This window comes from Phalacrocorax carbo, chromosome 10, assembly GCF_963921805.1.
Source record: "Phalacrocorax carbo chromosome 10, bPhaCar2.1, whole genome shotgun sequence".
Taxonomy (NCBI): Eukaryota; Metazoa; Chordata; class Aves; order Suliformes; family Phalacrocoracidae; genus Phalacrocorax; species Phalacrocorax carbo.
The window spans coordinates 24,994,954-25,016,297 of record NC_087522.1 but is presented as its reverse complement, the minus strand read 5'-3'; the positions used below and the strand labels follow the sequence as shown (position 1 = coordinate 25,016,297).

Below are 21,344 nucleotides of genomic sequence, written 5' to 3'. Positions count from 1 at the left end.
CTGTGCCACCCGTGCATGGGAGGACAGCTGCAGGGTTTCTTCCCACAGTGATGTCTCAGTCTTGTCCTCTGGCCCTTATTTATAATTAGTGCTCAGAGAGAGGAGGATGCTGAGCTGTTGCTCCTTAGGCAGCATGGCCAGCATCACAGAGCTGCCAGGCGCGTTACCAAGAATAGCACTATCTGTGCTGGAGAGCTGGTGAGAGGGCAAGCATGATGACAGTGAAAGGCTGACAGGTGGCTGTAGGTGCTGCTTTGGCCTCCTGTCAATGTTGTGCCAAGTACCAGAGCTTTGGTGCACGACAGGAGAGGAGGAAGGACCATTTCTGTGGAAGGAAGTCCAATCTGGCACCTGTTTGTGAGGCTGCTCCCACAGCTTCTCCCCTCAGTCTCACCTCTGAGGCTCCCTCCTCACTCCACGCTGTGCAGGGGGACTGCTGCCTACAGCCATGCCCCATGGCCATTGCTGGCAGGGACTGAAGCAGCAGCAAGGGAAAGGAAGTGTCTGAAGACAACTGAATGGAGCTGTGTGGGGATGCTCCCCTTGCCCCCTGCTGCTCTGTCCCATGCACATTTGTGGCATGAGCCTGGCTTGTCACTGGAAGCAGAGATCCCAGGGGCTGGGATTCAGGCAGTGGTGGATAAGCTGCAGCTCAGATGGGGAAAAAAACTGCTAGGCAGGAGAGATGCCTGGGCTCTGCTCTGAAGTTTTTGTCTCCTCATTGCACTTCAAACACTCCAGCCTGCCAAAAAGCTACTCTTAGCTGGCCTGGAGCCTACATCCTCCTCCTTAATCCTCATCCCTTCCCCTTTTTATCTTACAACCAGAAACACATTTGTCTTGACACAGGACAGGCTATTGCTAAGTGTGTCACTGGGTAGTGCCCCAGTTGGCTCAACACAAGGCCACGGTTGGGCTCTCTCCCTGACCCCTCTACACTGCTGTCTGCATACAGCACTCAGAGACCCAGGGGTGTTGTCTAGCTGTCTGCTGCCCAAAGTAGGTCTGCAGTGCAGGTCTCAATCTAGAAGATATTCTGGCAAGATGAGAAGGGGAGAAATGTCCTTCTAAGCTCCAGAAAAGCCTACACAAAGAAGGGTACTTGCAAGCAGCTGTTCATGTGGGAGTTGCCATCTGGACTAAACTTAAGTTGGCCTAAAGTCATCTTTGCCCAACCCAAGCTCTGTTGCCCTCAGGAGAGGACAGGGCAGAATCCTGCCTCTGGCTTTTGCGTAGACACAGTGGTGTTAAAGCTTAGGCAAGAATTATATTGGTTAACACAGTGTCACCCTTGCCAGTGGAAGATGTTGTCTTCCTGTCTTTGGTTTGGCACCTCCCTCTTATTTTGCTGCCTGGATAGGTCTCTCTAGCAAAGGCTCATTCCTTCCAGCTCCTTGTGTGACTGGACACCTTTAAGCACAAGTTGCTGTGGCTGCTCCCTGTGCCTATCAGCTGTGCATGCTGCTCTCAGTGCTGCTGGATCTCTTCCTAGAGCTTCCCACAATGCAGCAGGGCCAGCATTGTCAGGCAGCATCTCAGGGAGGGGTGCACTGCACAGCCGTGACAATGGAGAGGCAGGCACGGACTGAATTGTGTTTTCTCTGTCCTGCTTAGGACACCAAACCCGCAGCTGGTAGTGAAGTTCCAGTTACCCCTGGTATGCAAACCAGCCCTTTCTGTTGGAAGGAGGCAAGGTGTTACATGGCCACAAGTGTCTGCAGTGAGAAGACTTGGGCTCAATTCTTCTGACTTACCACAGCCTGTCACAGAGATGAGGGACTTTGAGAGGTCCTCCAGTCTATCCCGCTGCTCTAGGCAAGTTCAACTAAACTTGTGTCAGTCCTGACAGATGATTGTCTGACTTGATCTTACCCCTCTGCAAAGTGAGGAAGAACCCACAGCTTTCCACATTATATCTCTTCTACGGTTTCACTGTGCCCACTATGGGAAGGTTTTGCCTACTGGCTAATCTGAAGTTCACTTACTGTGATTTTAAATGGCATCTTCTTCATCCTCCCTTTCTGTTGCAAAGCTCTGCATTTCTCTTTTTCTCAGAGGCGTGGGGCATCCTCTGTTTGGGAGGGCTGCTGCTGAAGCGAGTTACCAGACAAGGGAAAGCAGACCACCAAAGGCTCTCCTCATTCAGACTTGACTTAGCGAGAGAGCAGACCCCAGTGCTGTCAGTCCAGACAGTCCACAGAGCAGACACCCAAATAAGTATGTGCTGTCCTCCCATTTCCTGTCTACATTCTGACCCCGCTCTCTTTCCCACCCTCAGAGATTTATCTGGGGAGCGATTGGGTTGCAGAATCAGAAACACATAAGCCATCAGAGGGTCAATGAGAGACCGAGGAAAAGGCATTTTGTGTGGCCGTATCTGTTCTGCTTCCTAAGAGGACATTTCAGAGGTACGGCCAGTCGGTAACCACTGCAGATTTCACTGTATGCTGCTGGGTGAGGCATGCCAGGAAGCTTAGCCTCTGCTCTAGATACTCTGTACAAAATGGGGAGTGTGGCTGAAATATATGCATAGCTCCCCTGGTTTGAGGAGGTGAGGCAAAGAGCAGTGAGGAAGCAGGACCTGTACAGGACTGCAGGCACTAGCCCGAGGCTGGTCCAGCACGCGCTGTTTTGCACAACCCTGGCTCCCCCTGCTCCTGGCATCAAATCACGCCCTGCAGAACTGAGGGCTGGTACTGAGAACCGAAGCAGCCAGTCCATATGAGCAAACTATCCCAAAAGCATACTCCACTGATAAGCAGGGTCACAATGAACCCAGCAGTTTGGCCTAGCTGACCTGTGTTAGTGGGAACCACGTGGGAAGGGGCAGGATTTGGAAATGTGTTGGAGTTCTGCAGAAAAGCTGGGAGAAGGCTGATAAATAGCAAGCCTCAGCTAGCTCCAAGCCTAGACAGAGCCTGGGCATTCCTGAGGAGCTCTGCAGACCAAGCAGTTTGCTTAATGTTAAAGAAAAGCCATTCCTGGGTAATTAATTTGAAGTGAATGTCTAAAAGGACTGAGACTGGATGGAACTGTGCCAAAAGGACTGCACAGTGTTGCAAATACTGGACCTGACTCAGAGCTACACTAGAATATGACTCACATCCAATTACGAGCCAAGATAGCCATGGAAAGATGGGTTGAATTATCCCACTGCGGGACTGGGGGCATAGATACCCCTATTCTTGCCACATGAATACTAGGCCTTACTCCCTGTATAGAGCTGGTCTGCACTCTCAGAGAGCAAGTGCCAGGTCCACCTCAAGCTCTCCTGGGTTATGCGCTGTACACCCTGTGCTGGCCTCTGCCCAAGGATCAGTGTCGCACTCCATTCAGGAGAGACACGGTCCTGCCTTGGAGATACTGCAGCTGAAGCAGGGGCATGTCCAGACACAGAGGAGAGGAGCAGAAGTGGTGACAAGTGTCTCAGAGAGGAGTCCCTGAGGCAGCTTCATGCAGGCAGACTTCATTTCATTGCTTTCTACAAACTCATGCCTTTTGCTTCTCTCATTCCCAAGCCTCATCTCCTCCTATTCATTTGCAAGGGCAAAATAAAGATGTTACTATGCACTCATGCTGGTTTGTTTTTTGTTAGTCACCCGGTTGCCTGTTTGGGCTGAGCATCCTCCAAGACCGTACTGGGGTTAAAGCTAAGGAAAAAGAAATGTAAACAGAAAGCTTTTTTGATACTGAGGCAGAGCTTGCTTGGCCTGCCATGAGCTTCTCTCCCAGCACCTCTCTGAGTGGCCCCTAAGGAACGTGGCACTGATGGCTGCACAAGGACCAAAGAAGCAGCTGAGGCCAGCTCCTCTCCCCTGCCTTGGTGTTTGTACCAGAGAGCTGGGATCATTCCTGGCCGTGAGAGGGAAGCGTCTGTCCCAGGTCTCACTCTCGCTCAAAGGCATGGCTTTCTTCTGTGCATGCTGAGCCTGTGCCACTGCTTTTTCAGGCAGCCTGGTGTCCATCATCTGTTGGGACACCCACACAGTCCCGCAAATTACAGGACTCTCTGCAAGGACAGCTCTAAAAATATCCAGCCATCATAAATTATCCTGAAATGAATTGTTTTAAAAATAGGTTTTGAAATGACTGTTCCTCTCTGTCTCCTGTTAAAAGATCTGCTGGTAACGAAGCCACTTAGCTTTCCACATGTACCAGCACTGGTTGCAGCCAGGGACTCATGCTTCCTATATTCAAGCCAAAACCCTGCTGCCTTAAGCCAAAACAGACCTGGATCTAGGGCATCCAGACCCAGGTCTGCAGGGTCCTAAAGAGATATTGCCTATTGCTTGCCAGGAGCTGGCAGCACATAGAACCACAACCAGTTACCATCCTCGTAAATAACAGTTAGCCAGGCAAACGAGCAATGTGACAGATCACAAACTGAAGGAAAAAGTGTAGGGTGTATTTGACAACAGCAGGTCAAATTCTTCCCTGGATTAGCCACGCGCAAGCCCAAGGAATAGCCAGTTTGTCCTTATATATGGCAGCCAGCCAGAGCCTCTGCTAACTGATGTGCCCGGAGCTGTGCACGTCTCACGCTCACCATTAGCATTATCTTCAGTCTTGACAGGCACGAGGGGGCTCTGGGGAGCAGAGTCTCCACTGAGGGAGTAGCTGTGCTCTGCCTGGATGCCTGGAGTGGGTGGATCCAGGTCCATGTCCAGCAGTGGGTTCTTCTCAGCCAGTACTGGGTCATCGAAGAAACTGCTGAAGAGGTCGCTGGAGAAATCCTCCATGTTGTCAGAGAAGTGATCCAGGTTCTCTGAGAAATGCTTGAGGAAAGACAAAAGGGAGAGAGAGCGTTAGTGTCAACTCCAAGAGGGATCTGAGAGCCTTCCCCTGCTCTGAGAGCCAAACCTCAGCAACAGCCCTTTTTGGATGGGAAAAAAAGCAGTTCCTATCCCTTGCCTGTATCAACTTGATAAAAAGACCTTGAATTAAGATAGAAAGGGCTGTGGTACTGTACATCATCTCCACCTGTTTATCTATGCCACACTCATTAAACTTTCATATTCTCACATCTCCCCCTTCCTCTGTGGGTACCTATCTTCAGCTTCCTAGCATCACCTTACTGTGACAATGAGCAGAATAAAGCACAAGGCAAGAATTCCCTGTGACGACAAAATGCAAGCGTGGCAGAAAATCACAGCCTTCAGCACCTGTCCTTGGTGACAGACACTTTCTCATGTTCCCTGCCAGCAGCAATAGGCACTCTGATACCCCAGAGAACATCAACCCAGCTGCTGATTTCTATCAGAGAAAAAAAGATCAGTTGGATCAACATAACAGGAAGGCCCCCTGTTGTATTTAATTTCCTCTGGGATTTCGCAGCCCCTCTGTGGACCATATGAGGCTGTCCTCCAGCCAGAAAATGCCTGTGAAATTCTGCTCCCCAATGAAGTTTAAACACTACAGATGGGCTGTTAACAACAAACAATCATTCCACTAATAATTCCAGTAACAGCCAGTAAATCTGGCCAGTGCTGCTGCAGAGCTGGGTCCCTGATGCTACAGGGAACCTGTTTCCTTTGAGGCATATCCTCCTATTCAGAAGTCAAATCGCTAACTTTTCCATTTGCTACAACAAAGCATTGGTTGGGCAGGGAGAAAAATGATAGTTGCCAAACACCAGCTGAAAAATTATCCCATTTGTTGGCAGACTGAGGCTTCTGGCTCAGGGAGAGGAAAGGAAAGACAGATACATTCAAGTGACTATATTACACAGATGGAACTGTGTAACTTAAATGAACTGGAGAGAGCTCAGCAGAGTCAGACCAGGTGTCCCCCCACCACCACCTGAAAAAGCATCTGGGTGGGCAGAAAGGTATTGAAAGCAGCATACTGAAATATCAAAAGCAACAGGGTATGGATGAGAGAGAGTGGGAGAGAGCACACAGGTCCTAGAGTAGAGACACAAATGCCAATGAATTCCATTGTGAGAGCTGAGCTCAGGAAAGAGCCTGGCTCCTGGAGGAGCATAGGGTGTATGCAGTCCTTTCTCTCCCCAGCACTAAGACTGAGGGAGGAGTTGGCCAGAGGACCCCGGATGCTGGAGCCTGCAGGTTCCTGTTCATGCAGGAAGGTATGTTTGTTTTATCTGAGCACAATATCACTCTGTCAACATTATGCTGGCTGTCAGAGGGTTGGGGTGAGGCTGGGGAGTGAAGTAGACTCCAGCAGAACAGACAACACTTCCCACCAAGCTGGGGAGGGAGGTGGTGAGCTGCAGCAATCTCCAACATGCCAGTGCCCTTCACCCCCCAACATCAACCCTCAGCCACTCAATTTAAAAACTCGGATGCCCACAGAGCATGCTGGAAGTAGGGGGGAGTTGCTGTTGCCTACATTCTGCCTGACATGAGGTTTCTCTCCCTTCGCTTCCTTCCCACTTGTCCTGTCCTCCTACTGCCTGGAGTGACAGCCTGACACACCACCACCCGAGGCTCTGCTGGGAGGGCAGACACTGCATGTGCAGGTAAGGTGGAGGAGGCACACTCATGCTAAATCCTGGTGCTGAGGCCCTTCCTGGGATGCCTGGGCTGAAGTACTCTCCACTTGTTTTCTCCACTTGGAAGTTATGGAAGTTTTCTCCACTTCCATACCAGAAGCCGAGCTGGCGGGGTAGCCTGGTAAAATTTACCTAGCCATTTCCAAGTTGCCTAGAAGCATTTCTGCACTTGAATCAAGCAACAGAAAACACCTCCCATCTGTGCTGAACATAACCATTCTTCAGAGGGAGCTGAGTCAGCAGATGGAACTGAATTAGGTATTTATCTAAAAAACACTGGAAAACCAGATTTTGTCCTATGCTACAGGACAGAGTGGTAAAGAGTTTGGAGTCCTAAGCAACAACCTGAGAGAGTGCCTGCTCATGTAACAGCTGTTCTTTGTCTTGCTTTCTCTAAACAACACAAGCAAACACAGGATATGAACACGATAGCCTTACGGTAAGGGTGAGAACGTAACTGCAGAAAAGTGAAGGGATTCAGAGTTCTGGCTGCCAACACACCACGACAGCACAGCAGAGCCAGGATCCAACAATAGGCACTCAAATTGTATATACTGTTGTAACCATCAAAACTAGAACTACCATGTAACACTGGAAGAGAAGCAGGGCTGGATGGACAGCTGCAAGGAAAGATGTCTGCAACTCTTCCATGTGCTTCAAATTTCCTTCACAACTGTGCCTTAACAAAAGCAGAGGTGAAGAGAGTCAAGAAGATGCATTTATGCAGTAGTCCCACCCACTATCTTTTAGCAGCATCCCACTCACACTTAGAACAAGGAGATCTCGGTCAGTCATCATCTTCCCATTGTAGGAAAAACCTACCCAGAGTGAAGAAGCGGAGGTGTGCCTCTGGTTTTAACAGAAACCAGAAAATCTCCCCAGCAGCGGCTAAGGTGTGATGGATGAGTAATGAGTGCAAGGGGCTGAGTATCAGCACCTTAACATGGTCACCAAAAGTGGCAGAAGTAATCTCAGGTTTCTGGATCTTCTTTTAGACACCACACAGCAGGCTTGCTGGAGGGCCTCGCTGCTTAGAGGTGAGGATGAAGGCAGCACTGTTCTCCCAGAAATGCAGGAATTCAGGTCCCTAGGAGCCCATTCCCTCCCAAGAGGCAGAGACCTACTGCACAGTATGGGAAAAACACAGGTGATAAGCAGAGGATGAAACTCACACCCTCCCTGGGAATCCAGAAATATTGGGGCTTGTACCCAGCTCTGGGATCCTGGGCCTTATCCTCCAGTACAACTGAATACTGGCAAAGCCTCCTCAAAAGCAGCCGCCTTTCAACTCTCACCAGTCATACATATACCAGTTCAATGTCTCCAGACACAGACGATGGAGAGAAGGGAGCTAGCCTATGATATCAGGAATAACTATGGTTATTACCAAAGGTGGCACCAAGGATCAGATGCCCTCAGAGAGGATTCAGAGCTGTCACAGAGCTGGAGACTGCTATTTTACTCAAAGGTGACGGCAAGAGGCAGAGGAAAGCAGAAGAAGGAAGGGTAAAGCAAACAGAGATAATGACATGGCTTTGTAGCTGGCTATATCTACAGGACAAGCAGGAAGCTAAGCTACCAGGTCCCAGGAAGAATGTTGTGTCTCCTGGGTTGGCTCTGTTCTCTCCTAATGCCAACAGGTGTTGCTAACTTGAGGACAGATTTCAGATTAGTAAACACAGCCATGCATGCAACCACACAGTAACAGGAAAAAGTGTCCTCTGGTCCAGATTCAACCATAATGGGCACAGTGAGGAGCAACTCAGAGCTTAGTTTGGAAAGATGCCATCAAAACCACTGCTAATTAGCTTAGATGGAGCCTGCTAACCCAAAATATGCAAACTCTGTCCCACCCAGCCTCTTTGCGGGAGCTGCATCTATCTGGCAAAACTCAGAGAAGGCTTCAGCTGTACTCTACCTTAACGGGTGTGAGGAGATCAGACTCCAGGGAACTGCACGTCCTGGTGTGTGGTGTCTCAGGGCTGCATGGATCATGGCAGAGCATGGCAGGATCAGCACTCTGAGTTTCAGAGCAATAAATAGAAGTAGGTTTATCATCTGACCAAACAGACAGTAGCTTTATCCTGGCTGGAAGGTTGCACACCAAAGGAGTTGCTGGGCATGCACTAGCCCTCTCTTCCCACCCTTCCTGCATGTGCTGCCACTAAATGAAATGACTGTGCTGGGCTTTGGAGAGACTTCTGGCGACACCGTAGCAAGGAAGAGCTCAGCAGACCAGAGGCGCGTGTCTGTCTGTGGAAGGTCCAAGAAACAGTCCACAGGACTCAGACATGAATGAAGGTGGGATTGTAGAGATGCACGAGCAGAGTGGGCTCATCCTCTCACAACATCTTCAATGCCTAGACTCTCTCCTCAAGAGCACCTTCCAGCCAGGCCGAGATCAGCCAGCTCCCACTCCTCAGGAAATTGGCCAAGAATTTCTAATTGTGACAATGAAGGATTCTGAAACTCTGCCAAGATTCTCCTTTAAGATACCTCAAGTAGCTTTCACACAGATGGGCCTGGCTTGAGAGAGGGGGACCAGTCAACTGGGAAACGTGATGCTTACCATCCTGGCCCAGACAGAGCGGGTGTGAAGTGTACTGGGGGAAAACAGCTTCCAGATGGGATACGAAGCTCATAGCACAGTCTCATTTTGCATTATTTGCTCCTGCTATCTCCCCTTCCCTTTCACACCCTCCTTCTTTCTCCTTCTAACTATGCTCCAAAGCCAAGAAATAGCACGAGATGTGTTTCCAAAGCTGTATTACCAGCAAGCGGTCAGGGAGGGGGCAGCCAAGGGACAGAAACACAATGGCGAGGATGTGCTGGGTTTACTGATCCAAGTCCGATTTCTAGCTGCCCATCCTCTCACCGCAGTTCTGGGAGGATGGGGAGGCAGCGCCCGAAGGGGACAAGCCAGCGTGCACAGGTACAGGGGAGGCAATGACCACCGCATCTCCAGGCCCAACAGAGAGCCTCAAGCTGCTCTGGTTCCACCAGAGAATCTGCTCGGGCTGAGGCCACCTCAGCCACAGGGAGAGAGTGCAAATCTGTCAGCTGCTGGCTCCTGTTCCCTCCCACTGCTGGTGACCAACATAGGCACTGACTCTTCCAAACATATTTCCACCACATGTTTTCACCCTGACCTCATGCTTAGGGTTGTCTAAATAGCATGCTGTATGTGCGTGTGTGCACTTCTAATTCAAACACCCTTTCCTGTTGTACAACAGTTATCTTGGGAGCTAATGCAAGGCATGCAGACATCCAAATGCGAGCTCTCTATTCCCCCCCCCCACCCAGAGCTGCTGTTAGACCTCTGGGCACCCCAAGCAGATACAGAGGCATTAAGCCTTCTCCTCTGCCAGTTGTGCACAGGATGCCTGGAGGTGCCGCTCTTGTAGCCCAGTGGCACCATGCACGACTCAGGAGGGGACAGTTTCCTCTCCCTGGATCCACTTCTCCTGTGTGGTCACCCTGGCTGCATCTGTCTCTCCCTTTCCCTTTCACACTTCCATCATTTGACTGTGACTTTCCCCTTCCCACCTCTGGCTGGGCTCTTTGGAGACAACCTCCCTTCAGGATCAGCCTGGTTCTCACAGCCTCCCTGCTCCCACCACAATGGTCTTGCTCCAAGGAGAAAGTGGCAAGGGGCTAATCCAGCTGGGCAGCAGCCCAGGCCAGGGAGATGAAGGGCCTTTGCAGGTTGGAGGTTCTGCTCATGCTGGCAGGCAGTGCAGATGGGGAGGGGACTCTTCAGAGTTTTCTCTTTTCTTTTTGAAAGTATTTTTCCTCTTTGCTTGCCAAGATAAATCTCCTGTCCCAGCTGTGACATCTGCATTTCCCTTCTCTGCTTTCACTAAGGAATGAAGCCCCCTGCACTCCAGCTTCACAGCCGACGTTTCCTTCACATTCCAGGAAAGAAGAGTCCATATACTCCAGACAGTCCTTCTTCTCTATTTAAAATGCAGTGAATTTTAGACCTTGTGAAAGTGAAGGTCTTGACAGCATTAATGAGATCCAGGCAGGATGGACAGATGCTGCACACTTTTCTCCTCACTGTCTAGTTGGTGCATCTACACCCCAAGGGGCACAAGCGATCATCCAGCCACCTCTTGGCTCTGTCAAACTCCCTCTTGTGCCCCCCTGTTCTGACCTGTATTACTCTTGGTCTCTCCTGTCACGTACCACAGCTCCCTACCGCTCCACGCCTGGTCTGCCCAGGCCCCTGGTCTGCCTGGATATCTTGCCACTGACCTGCTACCCCGCTGCTGTTCCTGCTTCACCACATGGCAAAGGCTGAAGAGCTTCAGGCCAAACCATCTGCAAAACCCACTGCTATTTCCCTCCAGTAGCAGGACTTGGGGTTTCCCAACAAGCGGCACCCCATAGCCTTTCTCAGAGACTGCCAGCAACGCCCAAGTCATGCGTGGTTATTTTCAGCATCACACCTTGGACTGTATGGCAGACCAAATGCTTTCCTGACACCCAGCCTCCGAGAGCCGGAGGGTTTGACTGAACCTGACCTGAAACCAGGCCCAGCATTTATTGCTGTCTGTAGAATAATGTGGAATGACAGAAATAAGTGGGTTAGGGTCACTGAAGGCAAGGCAGGTGATCCGCTTCCCCACAGGCAAGCTGTGCCATCAGCTCCCTCCCTGCAGGGACTGCAAGCCATTGCTCCTCATCAGCAGCCATGTCCCCGGTGCCTTGCAGAGTCCCAGCAAGGCTCAGGCACAGCTCGCTGTGGAAACCTCCTTCCACTGTGCATCCGTGCCAAGGACCTGGATTTACAATTTCCAGTGCTAGGCGCCACAAGACCTAGGAGGGACGACAGAGGCTCAAGATACAATCAGGAGAAGGCGATTGAGGGAGCAGTGCCAAGGCGAGGGCGCTACCCTGAAGTGAGGAAGCAGCAGTAATGCAGGCCACTGAGGTCACCACCCGGACCACGGGTGCCCACAACTGCTTCACTCTGTCAGGTGGAATGGCCCGATGCTCCCGAGCGAGCAGGGGGTGCCCGGCCGGTCCCCGCTACCCGGGGTCCGGTGAGGGGCGGCCGGTGGGTGCGGGGAGGCCCTCGCCTTCCCGCCCTTTGCTCGCTGCCGGCGGTTAACGGTCGCCACGGCACGCTTCCAACGGCCGGCAGCGGCGGTCGCTTATTGGCCGGTGGAGTCGAGCGGCGGCCAATGGGAGGCGGCTGCCAGCAGAGGCGCGCGAGGCGGGCGGGAGGAGTGCAGGGTTAGGACGGAGCGGTCCGCGGCTTGCCGCGTCTCACCTCACGGCTCGGGCCCGGCTTTGTGCTGGTTCTGCCTCGCCGCCCCTCACGGCTCTCCCCCGGCTCCCCCGGGCTGTCGGACGGCTCGAGTAGGCGCTGAGGACGCTGCGGTTGAGAGGCAGAACCTGCGGGAGGGGGGTGCAGCCCTTGAGAAGGCCTCGCATTTGCCCCTTCGCGTCTCTTTCTTATCCTGGGATGTCTTAATGAGTGCCTCAGAGGGCATCCTCCCAGCCCCTCCAGGAGACTTACCCCTTCGGGTATGTACTGCTCCCACGCTTTGCAGTAACCTCCATGGCAGGCATAAAGGTTTTGTGTTTTTCCCTCCACTCAGCCCCAGCGGGGGGGCGGGGGGGAACCCGTCATCTGACAGAACGGGTGATGTTAAAAAAACACCCACACAATAGAATCACAGAATATGTTCAGTTGGAATACAGATTGCATCAAAATTTTGTGGCCGTGATCGCAATATCCAGCTCAGACTTTGCGAGCCTGCCATTCATTGGGGAGGAATCTTGGGAGGCACCCAGGCACAGGGGAAGTGGGCGAGTTAAGTCTTTAACTTACATGTTTTTGCCCCTGAAAGGAAAAAAGAAAAAAAAGGAGAAAAAGGTATGTGGAAAGTTGAAATCTGCCAGGCTGTGACTGGGTTTCCCAGCAGCCCTGAAGGAGGCACAGAAGGCACCCACTGCTGCAGTGGCAGAAAAGTCATGGACACTGGCATACCCACACCTGGATTGAGTGTGCTCAGCATAAATGGGGTCAGCAGCCAGCAGGGACAGTGGTGCTATGTGAGGGACTGGAAACACCCTGCGAAAGGAATGACTGTGCAGCAGTGCAGAGCCCAGGGCGAGACGAATCAAGACAAGTGGTACATCCCTGGTGTGGCCATCTGTGTGCCCTCAAACCATCAGAGCAGGTATGCATGTGCTAGGGAGGAGGGGGAACAGGTCAGCCTCCCCTAGGGCAAACCAGGTTTCACTGGCCCCAGCGTGGAAAACAGCTACAGTACACAGTTTTTCTGTTGCACGAGACTCACTGAGTCTGCAGAGGCAGGAGCACCTCTCCTCCCAGCAGCAGCACCCTGGAGGATAAAGAGGAATGCCTCTGCTTTCCAACGAGTTTCTGCTGTGTGTATGCTACACATGCAATGAATGTCCCAATTTTCTTTGGCTTACAGCTCCCTTGCAGCCAACTCTGTTAAAAAAAAAAATTAGAGCAGGACTTAAACCATATGCAGAAGTGGACACAAACCTCTCAGGATGAAACATTGAGATCAGCCACTCTTAACCCTCATTTGGCAGATTTGGGGACTATTTCTAGGACCGTGAAAGGTAAATAAAAAGTTTTCCCTTGAAGGCCTTTCTTGAGCTCAGAGAACTGAAGACACCTGCTTGCTACAAAACAAAGCTGCTTTTATTTCTTGAGCTGTTGTGGTGGCAGCTGGGCTGTGTTTGAACGGAGATGCGTGGGAGATATTCTCTGTGGGAATGCAGGTACCCCTGGGCAAGCTGGCAGGTGTCTCTTCCTCTTCTCTGCCCCTTCCCAAGCTGAGGTCAGCACAGTCTCCAGGCAGAGACTTCACACGAGCAGTAGCTCTGAGGGAAAGAAGCTCTATCGTCAGAACTCTCCCCCAGCTCTCTGCCCTCTTGTCTGAATTGGTGCTTCACCTCTTTGTGTTAAGTTGGCAGCCTCAGCTGAGTTTGCAGTGGGCTACCAAAGACACCCTAACTCCACACTGTGATGGGGCACCAGGAGTCTTTCAGCTGCTGGTCTTTCAGCATCAGGCGGAGAAAGTTAACGTGACCTTTATCCCACTATGCGTGAAAATGTAATCCGCCATCTTTGGGAAGGCCCTGTCTGATATGTTATCACACTCCACCTTCACCCAAGCGTGCCCTTTGCAGACCCCAAACACATCCATCCCTTTTCAGTCCTCACAGAGACACAGCAGCTAGAATGCAATTGAGTGCCTGCAGCCATGCCTGTTGGCATGTGGCATCCCCACATGACCTAGGGGTACAGCTGCAGCCCAGACCTGTAAATCTAGAGGCAAAATCTACCCTGGGAAAGCCCACATGGATTTAATTCTGTGTGGCACATCTGCCTGGACAGTTTAGGGAAAAATTCTGCATGATGGAGAGGGAAACATGATGCAACAAAAGGCAGCAAGCAGGGCAAATGAAATAAAATGCTGCTTTACTCTGCATTATGTGAACTATACTGCCACGCTGCAGTGAAGCCGAGCTCGCATTATCCCTGAAAGATGTGAGGTACAGTTAAATACAATTAAAAATAAAGAGGTGCAACTGCTCAAGCCAATTGCCAGTCAGTAGGATAGAGAAGTTTATTCAATAACCAAAATAAACTGGAATAAACGCCACTCCACCACTTCTTCCATCTTTCTTGGAAGCTTCTGGCCCTGCCCAATGCTGGGCTGAGGCCACCAGAGTTGGCAGATCTCTGCCTTTACACAACTTGTTACCCACATGCCATTATGGGCCTTTTTTTCTGCATCTTGCAAGAAAGGCAGTCTAAGCAATGAGAAAGGTGCCCTGGGAGATAGAGGAAATCTGCTTTGGGAGATAACCAGAGAGGGAGTAAAGGTCTGTATTATCTTTACAATCAGCTTCATTTGTCTCATTGAAACTGTTTCTCTTTAGTGCTCAGAGAGCAATATTGGAGATAATTCACATTTTGTCCCCTGGCAGGTCCCTGGAGACCCATAAAGAAAAGCAGGCCTTGGAAGAGGAAGATAGCTGTACTCTGTTCAAGTCCAAAAGCTGAGGCATGCAGCTAATACCAAACATTACTGGTGGCTTTCATTCCTTGGGCTTTTGTAAAGGGCAATTACAGAGCAACTAAGTCTGGACCAGCTGATTTGTAACTCAAGGATGTGAGGGATTTTCACCCAAAATCCTGAGAGCAAGAGCTGTGACTCTCTTCAGTGGCTGGGCTGGGCAAGAGCTGGGTTTTACAACCAGCAGAATGAATAGGGTCCTGCACCAGGACTGTTTGCAAAGCAATTCAGCTTGGAATGCAGATTTCTGACCTGCTGCCAATATCCCAGTGGAAAATCTGTGCCCTGAGCAGCAGATAGGAAATTAAACTTCAGCTCCAATGCTGAGGGTATTATTTTCACCTCCGCGGTGGAGCTGCAGAAGCCAGAGTCTCTGGAGAATGAGAAAAGCCTTCCTAGCCCACGAAGGGCATTAACACCTCTCAGACCATTGGTCACTAGGGGGCAGCCTGGATTAACGCCATCCTGGGGGAGAAGGAAGGTGTGATGTTGGTGAACAAAGGGTCAAAGCCCTTCGTTTCCAAGGGTGAGGATGGAGGTCTAACTTGTCAGAGATAATGCAGTCACTTCAAACACAGGATGAAAAGCAAGGTTGAAGGAGAAAGGCAGCCTGCACAAACCCTTTCCTGGCTCTCCAGCTATCCCCTCTCCAAGCCACCTTCTCCACAACAAGGCCCAGCAGCCAAGCACCCTGTAGCTGGTGAAAAGAAGTAGACATGTGACAATGCCTGGGATCGTGTGCTCAAGTCAGAAGCTTCTGGGAAGAAAAGATCCCATGTTCCTTTGAAGACAGGAAACCTATTATGCCCTGGAAACCTGCCCTGAAAGCTCCTGTGTCTGAGATGGAGCAGGCATCTGCACCCCAGCATCAGAGGGGCATCTGCAGAAACTGGTGGATTGGGAAATCCATTCTCTGGACATCCCTGGAGCAGCACAAGGAGATGATGGATGGCTTCATGGGTTTTAGGGCCTGGAGGAACCGGTCTGGTAATCAAATACAGTTCCTTACATAGCTGAGTGCAGGAGCTATGTTCATGCCTCCTGCTTCAAACTCATCATCTGCAACTGAGCTTCACAGAAAGCAACATCTCATCATGGTTTAAAAGCTTCAGATAAATCCACCCGTCTAAAAAAAAAACTGTTGTAGAAGCTAACTACAGTCACCAAACATATGAGTCATTGCAAAGAGGGACTCTTTCTTAAGCCTCCAAAGTGTTTTCTCAGGGTTTTTGCTCTTAGATGAACAAGTCATTACTACCAGAGGTCTTTCTGACCTCTTAGAGCATGGCCACCGTACCAGCTGATTCTGCAGATAGCAGAAACAACACTGGTCTCCCTGCAGGCAGGGGAAACTTGAGGACTTATTTAATGATGGCAGGTTGTGGTCATGTAATACCACATCAGTAACAGATTCAAAGATTAAATTATCTTTCTGTATAATTAAATGCTAGGTTTTCATATAATCACATCACAGGTGGAAATGAGTGATACCTGTGGCAAAAAAGTTACAGCCTTGCCATGGTGGCCAGGGCTGCAAAGCAATAATGAAGGTTCTGCGAGCCCTAGAAAATCAAGATAAAATCTGCAGTGGTTTGGCTTCTGGGCATCCTTTCAGTCATGGCCTTATTATGCAGATATATAATCCAGGACCAGAGCAACAATAACCTCTTAGTACCTATCATGGTGTTACATGCAACAAAAGAGAAGAAGCATCAGTGAGACCTTCCCCTTCTGTTCCTTAATCCTGACGCCAAGTGACTTTTCCTAAGTATGGAGTTCTTCTTATATATTAAATCCTTCCCAAGTGCCCAGCGTGTGCCCCAGCATAGACGCACCCAGCCCCTGTTCCTGTCTGGATGCTCACAGCAGCAGACCTTCTCATGCCACTCTCTTCCCTCATGCCTCTGCTTCCTGGTTGTTCCCTGCTTCACTCCTCCATCACCTCCCTCCTGTCTCCTTTCTCCGAAAGGGTGCACACATCTGGCTTGCCTTTATTGTGTGATAAATCTCACCCTGCATCTTAGGTTCATTTTCTGAAAGTTTTGAATGGTGTCTTGGAAATGCTGTTGGACAATAGGAGCTCTTTGAACCCAGGCCAGCTGGACGGGACTCCTTGCATTGCAGCTGACATGCAGGCTTTGGCGGTCTTTCTCGACTCTTTCCTCTCTTCTCTTTTCTGTACAGCATTTGAATTGTCCTTAAACTTTATTTTTGGAGTGGGCAGTGCGTTTCTGAATCTTTTCATCATTATATTATTATTAATTATGGTCATGACTATTTCTTTTTTTGCTGGCACTCCTGTGTGGATCTCTCCTCTCTCGCTTAGTGTCTTGGGTAAGACTACCTTGGCTGCAACCCACTTAAGCAGTGACTCAGAATCCCTGGCCCACTCCCAGGAGAGATGCAACAGTTTTGCCAGTCAGTTTATAAAGAAGCCATCGTTTTCCTCAGCTACTCTCTCAATCAGCAGAGCTCAGTTGGGTGGAGAAGCTCTGCTCTGTGGTTCCAGTGAGTCCATCCCTGGTGAACAGGCCATCCCTGGGACATTATGAAAGCAGAGCCCTGCTCCCTCCGGGTGCAACCAGGACAACTTCTGAATCAGACAGTAGGATTATCTGCTGAAGAAAATTTTTGCTCCCTAGGGGTCACTGTGCTCAACTTCCCCATTTCCAAGCCCCTGGAAGAAACAAAGCTAAGCAAGGTATGTAGGCAGGATAAGACATTGTGAGGGAGGGAGTTCTGTGTGCTCACATCAAATCGTTGCCTAATGGCTCATCATACAGCTACCCACATCTCTTGAGTCAGAGCGGAGGACAGCACAGTCTGAAGCAGGCCCCTCGTATTGCTGGATTTGAGGTTTGCTTGCAGCAGTGGTACGCTGTAGAGAAGTCTTATCTTCATTCTCTGGGCATCTCAGACCTTTCCAGCCATGCGGGAGGGTGGGAGTTGCTCTGTTTCTGAAGGCAGGAGGGGACCTATAGCTCTCCTGTTTGCTCTTCCACACACTGAATTTGTGTAGCGAGGAAGACCACTTTGCTCCTGTGTGGCTCCTTTAACTTAAAGACGTTCAAATAGTGTGCTTTTATGGAGGTGGATGTGCAAACCCTCCTGATTTCATGTGCTGGGAAGGACTCAAGAAAAAAGAGGTGGCTGGTCTTGGTGAGGCATGGCTTTCTCCCACAGACCTTGGAGGGAAAACGCAAGCCTGAATCCTTCCCATTAGACTACACTGCCTCCTGGAAATGGCACTGAGCTATGGAGGGAAGATCACAGGCCTTCCCCTAGCAAGGGTGGGCACTTGGCAGCATCAGATCACGTCTTCCCCAGCTCCCCTTCCCATGTGCTGGGAAGCCCACCTGCTTCACAGGGCAGCTGAGATCCCTGGTGCTCCCCAGTGCTGGCGTTAGCAAAAGAGAGGGACTGAGATCATCAGTTGCTTTTTACTCACTTCTACCAAAAGGAGGAACAGGTTTTGGGCCAAATAAAATTCTCCTTCCTCCCATTCTGCTGCAAGACCCATCAGGGCAGGGAAGCCCACAAGTAGCCAAGAAAGGGGGTCTCACCAGCCCTCTCAGTGCTGGTGTTGAAGGCTGACTCCTGAGCTCAGCTGCAGTGGCCCAGACACCAGGCAGAGGTGTCACCCTCTCTCCAGCCATGGCACAGTGCAAGCCACAGCTGGTCCCCGTGCAGGGCTACCCCTCCCTGGCTGGCAGGCTGGCCACGTCTGGCCTCTGCTCCGCACCGGCAGAGTGGCATTGCTTCTTCAGCTTGAGGAATGCAAACTGCCTGAGCTGCTCCTGAGGATCGGCCAGGAAAAGTCCACAAATAGCAACAGGAAATCAAAATGCCCGCTCCAGACATGCACCAGATATGAGGCCATCCAGCACAAGGAGAAAAATCAAACACTGGACAATGGAGATTACATCATGCTGTGGATAAACCTGTGAGCCTGTCCAGCTGGGGCCATGCCAACAGGTCCAGATGGCCCAGGAATGCTAACTGCATAGCTACCTCTCTCTTGTCTTTGCTTTTTCTTTCCTCTTTCTTTCCCTATTCTCCATCGCTCCTGGCCTTCTTCCCTCTTCCCTTTCCCAGAATAAATCAATAAATCCTCTGGTGTCTCTACATAAGCAAATTTAATTGAATATCAGAACTATCTAACTATATCTGAGACCAGTGGATGGGACACTAGTCTGGACACTGGTCTCTGGCACTTACACGTAGGTATCAAGGCTGCTGAGTAACCTCAACCACACTGCATAGCTGCTGGGGTTGACATAGTAATGTATGCCTTCATCTCACCTGGCTTTGTAGCCCCTGGCTACAAAGGAGGAGGTTGCCAGGGCACCTCCCCTGGAGCCTGAAGTATGCAGGAAAATTAAGAAATGAGCATTGCTCCTGCTCTGCTGCAGCTCACCACAGCTGCTCACAGCTGCCACTGACTGCTCGCCGTGGCTGCAGTTACAGGGGGAGGGAGAAAACAGTTTTGGTCTCACAGCTAGCAGCCTCTGGCTGTCACCCTGGTACTAATTTGTGACAAAGAAAGGAGTGCAGCACCCTCCGTTCTTCCCCCAGCATTAACCAAAGCTCAGTTTTCTCCCTGTGTGATAAAAACAGGGCTCGTAGACATGTAAGAAAAGAATGAAAGGTGTGTGCTTTGCTGAGCCTGGAAAAGGGCTGCAGGCCATTTGCTTATTATTTAATGCTTTTAATGCTAATCCAGCTGCTGGGCTGCTGCCGACCATATTTGACAAATCCTGAAGAGCAGGAACGGCATCAGAGAACGGGAAAGCAACCTTTTCATCGCTCTTCCCAGTAGACAATGGCGATCCTAACTACAACAGGTCAGGCAGACTTACTGTGGGCAAAATGCACCTCCAAAGAGAAAGGCAAAGCACAAAACCTTGTGCTGAGCAGCAGAAGGGTCTCATGATCCTTGAATGCCCTGCGAGGGGACTGATAAAGCCATGGCACTCTGGTACTTCCAGCTTGTTACCTCCTTCTCAGATATAAATCAGATGAGACATACTTTGGGAGCTTGGGAACTCAGTGCAGCCCTGACCACGCAGCAATTTCGGGCAGAAATGTAACAGGGTGCTCTCAGCAAGTTGCATCAAACCCCAGGAGAAGTTAGGGTTTGCGACTGAGCCAGCATCTGGTTGTGCAGTGGAGGATGAGGTATGAGTACAGCCCATTCACTGCATTTATAAAGCGCAAATTGTTTGGTTTTCAGAAAGGCCCAAAGAGGTCAGGCCAGAAACAGCATGGGCCAAGTACTTCAGTTTAAATCCTGATGCTGACCAACACAGCCATTCAGACTGACACAGAAAGATTACTCTGGATTAGCTTGAAGTATCTGAGGTCAGAATCAGACACGTGCGGTCCCCAGGGGTCATGAACAGGAGAGTAGCAAAGGATAGCTGGGACATCAGTGGAGAATGGACCTGGCAAACTGATGAAGTTGCAAATATCATCTCTAGCTGCAAAGTAATTCAAATTGGCTCTAACTGGGGAAGCAAAGTAATAGCTCCTATAGACCCTTCCTGGCAGGTGTCTACTAGCAAAACCCCACCCAACTCTAACTTTTCATTAACCTGCTTCACCCATTGACGGCACTGCCCCATGGCAGTAAGAATAAGGATGCACACTATTTTATAGATGGCAAAGCTGCATCGCCGCAAGTGACACCCTGAAGATCTCACGCAGAGTAACTGGCAGAGCTGGGGCTAAAATACAGTTCTCCCATTGCCGACAACTTCACTGCACCGCTGTCCGTAAAGAGAATAAAAACACAACAAAACCAAACCCAACATCATTCAATTGGCAATTCAATATTTGTGGCTCAACAGCACCTCATCAACACTCGGAGACTGCCACATTTGCTTGGAAAGAAGAGCCAGATTTCCAGCACTCCCTGGGCAAAGAGCTCTCAGATCGAAAGACTGAAAAGGCTTTGAAAGAAACCTTCCATCAACAGTCTTTACAAATGTCAGAGCTGGTTTCCTCCTCCCTGAGCTGCCTGGCTTGCAGTCCCTCCCCTGGGGCAGCAGTGAGCTCAGCCAAAAGCACCTGCCCAGCTCCTTCCTTCAACTGTCATGAATTTACATGACTCATTTAACATTGAGCTGCTCTGACAAGCAACAATTAACTATCGAGTCTCTGGTCCTGGGTCCTCTCATTCACCTTAGTCTCCCACTGCCTCAGCTATCCCTTCTGGAGGGAAAAGCTCTCGTCCCAGGAGAGGGAGGGCTGCAAATACTGCAGAGCCAGGAGCAGGTTTGCAAGGCAGACCCTCTGTGCCTCAGCCAGCAGAGATGTGTTATTCTTGAGCTGCAGTGCTCCCACATGGACATGCCATAGCATTGGGAGGAGAAGCCGGTGTCCCTATGACACTGTGGTGGGGAGTTCTTTGGGCATCGGTCTAAGGAAGCTCACCTGCAGGAGGGATGCTGACAATCCAATATGAGCGTCCAAAACTAATGTTGTATCCAGCTCCCTCCTGTGTAATGTGCTTGGTGTCAGGCCCAAGCTGTATTTCTCCTCCAGCCTTGGCTGCCAGGTTCCTCCCAGGGGAGCCCTGACATTCTGTTGCAGGGGAACTCCTGACACAGATCTCTGAGCTGAATGCGTTACGTCGCATCTATTCTAGGAAAAATGTTAACTGTGTTTTGAGCAGGCTTTGCTAATCGGGTCAGCCAGACTGACCTGAACGAACATTTTTCCTAATCAAGACAAAGTCACAGTGTAAAGAAGCCAAA

General features: G+C 50.4%; 1 protein-coding gene across 5 annotated transcripts in view; it reads right to left on the bottom strand.

Annotated features, from left to right (window-relative positions):
* Positions 1-21,344, bottom strand: part of CREB3L1 (cAMP responsive element binding protein 3 like 1) — a 46,311-nt gene that overhangs the window by 16,752 nt on the left and 8,215 nt on the right. For 4 of the 5 annotated variants that reach the window (XM_064462573.1, XM_064462572.1, XM_064462575.1 and 1 more), the window contains exon 2: positions 4,547-4,775. In XM_064462573.1, coding sequence (XP_064318643.1) covers positions 4,547-4,775 — 229 coding nt within the window. Of the gene's footprint in view, positions 1-4,546; positions 4,776-11,789; positions 11,810-21,344 lie in introns of those variants that run through there. The other variant, XM_064462576.1, reaches the window with a different exon arrangement.